Raw genomic sequence first — 5,948 nt, forward strand, 5'->3', positions numbered from 1 at the left:
TTTAGTTTGCATTTCCCTAACAGCTGGTGAAGCTGAGCGTCTTCTCATACATCTGTTGGCCACTTGTAGGTCTTGTTGGAAGAAGTGTCTTTACAGGTCCCTGACCCATTTTCTCATTGGGCTGCTTGTGTTCTTCATTGTTGAGTTGGACAAGTTCTTTGCTGACTGTTATTCTGATTAACACTGTTCCTGCCTCCAGTCAGTAAAACGTCACTCTTATTTGTAAGACGACAACCATTTTCAAGAAAAATCTTTGGAAAACAGAGACTTGAGCAAGGCCCCACGCTCACCACATTGCAGGGACGAGGGCCTTTCTCCCGGTGGCGAGGAGCCCATGGGAAAACTTTAGGAAATTAAAACTCATGAGGTGAATGTTTAAAGTGGCTTTTGGCTGTGAGTGTGGCCACCTTGTCACTCCTTTGATTTATATGAGCCCTGTGCAGTGCTTCCTTTCTGTACAATTGCCATCAAACATACTTTAGCCTGAGAAGAAGTTTGTAATCTAAGCAAATAGAGTGTAAATTCACTAAAGGCCGTCTTCACTCAGCACCGTGGGCCATGGTGTCAAACTCCTGAATCGCTGATCCCACGCGTCGGACCGTCGGTGTGGGTTCCGTTGCTGCCTTTGTCTTGAAATTATCTGGAAACAAGGCAGTATGTGCGAAGAATGTGATAAATCTGTCAGACATGTTCCTAATTTTCATTGGATTTAAGAGGATGAAAGATAGTGAAAGCAACAAAAAATACAGCAATGCAATCATTGGAAGTCAAGTCAAAGCTCCAGAAGGAGCCGTTGCCGTGGAACGTGTCTTGGAGAGCAACCGGGGACCCTGCAGGCTCTCAGTCTCAGCCAGAGAGCCACGGCACATGCTCAGACCTCTTGGCCAGGGCGTCTGAGGCAGAGAGAGAGAGACAGGGTGAACCAACGAAGCTTTGGTCCGAGGGTCCTTCTGCCCAGCTTTTCCAAGGCTCCGTGGGCATGTGCCAGGCAGGCTCGGAGGGCCCCCCCGCCCCTGTGGGGCTGCTGCAGTCAGGACACTGCCGGCGTGTCGGTGTGGCTGTCCCGGGGCTGTGGGTGGGTCCACGGAGCTGCCTGCCTGTGACTGCCTCCAGCCACAGAGATCAGCCTCGTGACCCCACAGCTCAGGGAGCTGTGACCTCAAGGAGAAGGATGCAAACCGAGACACTGCTCTGCTATCTGCCAGGAGGCCCCGGAAACCTGGGCCACAGCTGACCCTCACCTGAGGCCCCACCCCGCAGGGCAGCAGACTGGGGTGGGGATGTGCTTCAGGGACCCTGGCTGACGTGACCAACGCCAGGCCTGAAGCCCTGACTGAAGACAGAGGAGGTTACAGATGCAGCATCACTGACACCAGGGATGACTCTGAAACTTTTCTGTGCCATCAAAAATAAATTACGTAGCTTTATGTATAGTTCTGAAGGGAAGAATGAACTCTATTTCTATTCTTTCTACAGAAAGTCACGTGAATCATGTTGACAAAATCACTGTCATATGTAGAAATGACCAGACTGTGAGGCAAAAATATAGGCGAAAGGTTATAGATGATGTGATGATTATGAGGGTATCTTATTGTTCTGATTTTCTGATACTTATGGGGGTGTTGTTCACCTGTAAGCTTTTATTTGTTAACATCACTTTTATTCTAAATTACCACTCATATTCACAACTGCTATTATACTCATAATGTTGTATTGTTTTTCTTAAAGAGGACTCCAAAATGATAAACTTCAAGACTCACAAAACCTGGACCCACATCCGGTGAGAAAGCTGGAACAGAGGCACGCAGCACCAGCAGGGAGAAACCAGGCTCCCTCACGCCCTTGGAGGCGCTCCTGGGGCGGTCAGAGTTTCGGGGTGGGGGTTCGGAGACATTCTGGGAGAGTGGAGCCCAGGGCATTTTACAAAAAGAAATGCATCTCACAGGAGCCACGGGCTGTCTCGTGAGGTCCAAGAGCATCCCAAGCCCCCTGTCCCTTGCTTCTTCACCTGCCTTCTGCTTTGTTCTCCCTCACGGGTGTCCAGAGTGGGCTCTGCTTGCTCAGAGTATGATTTCATCTTTGAGAACGCTGAGTTAGAACGGAAGCCAGTTCAGGCTGTCCTTTGCTAGTCTTCTTTTTCAACCCCTTTGGCTAACTTCTCTGCGGACCCTCTAACTGGGCGTGGAACTGCTGCTAATAAGAAGTCGCGGGAGCGCTCTACGAGGTGCCGGGCATCGACGGTCTCAGCAGGGCCAGTCTGTGCAAGGCCTCTCATCAACACCAGATTTCTGCCTCTTGGCTGCTGACACAAGAGGGAGGTGACTGTATTTCAGTCTCCACCTGGGCGGCAAAGTCTCCAGCCGCAGCGGGAGCAGGTGCACGGGGGAACTGTGCATGGGGAACTGTGCACGGGGAACCGGGAGGGGCTCTCCTGGCCAGGGTGCGGGGTGATTGCACACCGCCAGAGCATGTGTCCCCAATGCAACCTACTGCCACCCAACTATAAAACCAAAACGAGCTCACCCATGAGTGCAAGGTGAAGCGAGCAAGGGAACAGCCATTACAAGGACAATTACCGAGTTACGTGTATTCAAATGAGGGACGTCACATATGGAAAAGACGATCTCGGAAGGGGCCACACCTGGTGCTGAGGGTATATAAATGCCCCCGTCCAAGAGTGACATCCAAACTCAGACTCTGCTCGCAGTCACTCCACTGAACTCGGCCTCCGCCAGCATGTCCCCCAGCTGCTGCTCTGGAAACTTCTCCTCCCGCTCCCTGGGCAGCTCCCTGCGCTGCCCAGGCTCCTTCTGCGGCTCCTCCCGCCCCAGCACCCTGCTCCCCAGCAGGGACCTCTGCTCCTCCAGCTGCTACCTGTGGGGCCCCTCTCTCCGCAGAGGCTGCCAGGTCACCTCCTGGGAGCCCAGCAGCTGCCGGCCGTCCTGCTGCAGCCCGAGCCCCTGCCAGACCCCTCTCCATGGGGCTCTGGGCTGGGGGTCCAGATGCCCCTACTCACTGAGCTCTGGGTTTCGTGGCCTCAGACCCCTGGGCTACGGAGTCCGTGGGGTCCCTGTCCTGAGCCCTGGATCCAGATTCTGCCGCCCGTCCTACAGGACGTCCAGGAGCTGCCAGTCTTCCTGTTACAGACCAGCCTGTGGGTCCGACTGCTACTGATCGTCTTATTAATTTCTAATCCCGCTGTCCCTACTGTCCACGCCTGCACTCACAGCCTCCTTCATCTGCATTCCTACGGGATGCGTCGCTCCCTTATTCTCTGAGTATCCACGTCTGACCCCCCGTCAGGCCCCAAATGCGTCTAAAGAATTCCACAAGTAATGTATCAGCTCTCCACTGGAGACAGGATGAGTGTTATTGGAGTTTTTCCCCCAAATTGTATAAAAGGTCAAATCATTATAATCTAATAAATCACTTGGTTCTGATACCCAGCTTTGTCTACTGGTGCCAGCTGTTTATTTACTGGGGTTTCAATTGTGATATGAAACAGGTATTATAAAAAGAATAATATGCACTTGGAAATAGGTTGTGAAATCCCAGAAAGTTGGGGATTTGAACTAATTTTGAAGAACCTCAGATATTTTTCTCACTCAAACTAGAGATAGTTGAAGACTCTTGTTTGAATATGTTGATTTTTATGAATTTCAAAATCAAGAGTTAGAATGATTCTTTCACAAGACATGGGCCCCATGTGCATGCCAGGAGGTGCAGGTGGCAGACTAGGTGATGGTTACGTAAGAAATGCAGGGAGCAACAGTAATGCTGGATGTGAATGGTCAGGGTTACACATGAAAGAGAAACTGAGTTAAAGACACATGAGCCTTACATTGTATCCTTACACAGACATGATATAAATGTGGACGCATGTATAGATCTATGAATAGAGATAAAATTATAAATGTGGTTATTAAGTATAGGTGAATACATAGCTACAGATACAGATGAATATAAAGATGATGCAGGTATAGAGATAGTCTGATTCCCCAGAAAACTTTACCAGACTTCAAGAAGTTAAGAAATGACTAAATCCCAAATATATTTCATGCAGCACAAACACACCTATAAGCGATTCAGGAAATGAAAATATTAGATTTACATATTAAAGTAAAGATAATAAGTGTACTCGGAAAATAAAAGGATAGATTGTTAGATATAGCTAGAGGCATAATTAGTGATTGTTCACTAGAATATATTTAAAATAAAAATTTTTAAATATCATAAAAATACTGAGTGGGACTTCAGAGAATATGGAAAGGTCTAACGTTATTTCCGTTGAAGTCCTAAAACAAGATTGTGTTTGCGTGAACAAATACAGTGATGTTCAGTGAAAAGTAACAACTGTTGACAAGTCAAGACATGAATACGTCCAAGAGATCAGCACGTATGTAATAGACCCAGAGAGACTGTTCCAAATAGAAGAACAGCATCAGTTCACAAATTTAAGAGCTGTTACAAACCCCGTGCGTGTAAATGTGAAAGAAGGACGTGTAAAGGACGTAAACCCCGAAGCACATAAAGTCAAACTGATGAGCAAGGAAGGGAAAGAGCAATTTAAAGCAACCACAGGGGGCAAAGTACAAGTTATGTTGTAAAAAGTAGTAATAAGATGGACAACTGTCTTCTGAACAGAAAAAGAAATGAAGGTAGAAAGAATGAAATGTCCTCAATTTCTGCAGAAAGAAGACATTAGCATACTTGACTAGTAAGTATCTGCTTCAGAAACGAAGGGCAGATGAGGAACATTTTTAGACAATCAAATGATGAATTTGTCACCAGCCGCCAACACTCAAACTTACAATAAATGTCAAAAGCAAAATGATAAGCAAAATGATCCCAGAATATCGCAAGAAGATGTAGGAAGGAATTGACAGCAAAGCAAAGTGACATATATTGGGTAAATTTAAGAAAATACTGCCCGTGGAAACATGGGGACAGAGATGTATAAATATACTTAAGCGTACATGAAATTAAAATACAGAAATTCTGGAAACATAGTAATACGTGAATTGGGGTAAAGAGAAATGGCCTTATAATTCCTAACGTTCTTGCATTCTGGAGGAAGCAGGGAAAGTGTAGTTTATATTAGCAAGCCAGTAATGCACGCAGTCTGTCTAAGGAAGCGCTGTCTAGTAGAACTTTGTGTGATGCTGGAAACATTTTGATCTTCACTTTCCAAAACGTGGTATCCATTAGCCACGCGTATCTGTTTTTGCACTTGAAATGTGGCAAATATGATTGAGGAACTGAATTCTAACTTAATTAAATTAATGTGCCTTGAACTGGACATTCGTGGGTGATGGCTACTCTCCTGAAGGGCGTGGCTCCAGCATCCCCTCTGAGTAAATAATGAGGTGCCGAGGACCATGCCGCAAGGAGGCCGGATCGGTTGCTGGGCAACAGCTAATGAACTTCTTATCACACAGCAAACTTTGAGATCAGTAAAGCAGAGCTGGCATTTGTGGTTTGTTTCTTTTGCCTGATATATCCTGTTATTTTTCCCTTTCTGTTTTCTGATATTTAAGAAAACCTATTTTAAGTAAAAAAAAAATAGTTTTTTTAGCACAGTCTGATATTCTCTGAAATTTAGTCCTATGAAATTTGATACATTCAGATTTCTACCTAATATTTACTACTTTGTTGCCATTTGATTCGTCTTCTATGTCCCTTCTTACCTTCTCTCATGCTTTGGGAGGGGTACTAAGATAGCTTAATGCTATAAAATTACCCTTTTAATTTGTTGTTTTCTAAGTTTTTAATTTCTGAGCAATGTAAGAGATTTTCACAGCCGTGCTCAGTGTGTGAGTGTTCACTCCTACCTGCACTTCAAGGAGCACACAGCATCGCAGCGGTGCTGGGCACGGCGAGCCCTGAGACGGGGTCACCTGTGCTTGTCCTGCTTTCCCGCCCGCCGTTCCAAATCACCGTGGAGATTA

General features: G+C 46.4%; 1 protein-coding gene across 1 annotated transcript; it reads left to right on the forward strand.

Annotated features, from left to right (window-relative positions):
• The first annotated feature begins 2,706 nt into the window (after positions 1 to 2,706).
• LOC128780272 (keratin-associated protein 13-1-like) lies at positions 2,707 to 3,174 on the forward strand. Its single transcript, XM_053919003.1, has one exon. It carries the CDS (start codon positions 2,737 to 2,739, stop codon positions 3,172 to 3,174), a length of 438 nt encoding a protein of 145 aa, XP_053774978.1. The 5' UTR covers positions 2,707 to 2,736.
• Positions 3,175 to 5,948: the final 2,774 nt, after the last annotated feature.

Source organism: Desmodus rotundus, chromosome 2 (assembly GCF_022682495.2).
Source record: "Desmodus rotundus isolate HL8 chromosome 2, HLdesRot8A.1, whole genome shotgun sequence".
Classification (NCBI taxonomy): Eukaryota; Metazoa; Chordata; class Mammalia; order Chiroptera; family Phyllostomidae; genus Desmodus; species Desmodus rotundus.

What these genes read in the sequence shown, in the direction of transcription:
- LOC128780272 (XM_053919003.1), top strand. Translation starts at nt 2,737, where the DNA reads ATGTCCCCCAGCTGCTGCTCTGGAAACTTCTCCTCCCGCTCCCTGGGC.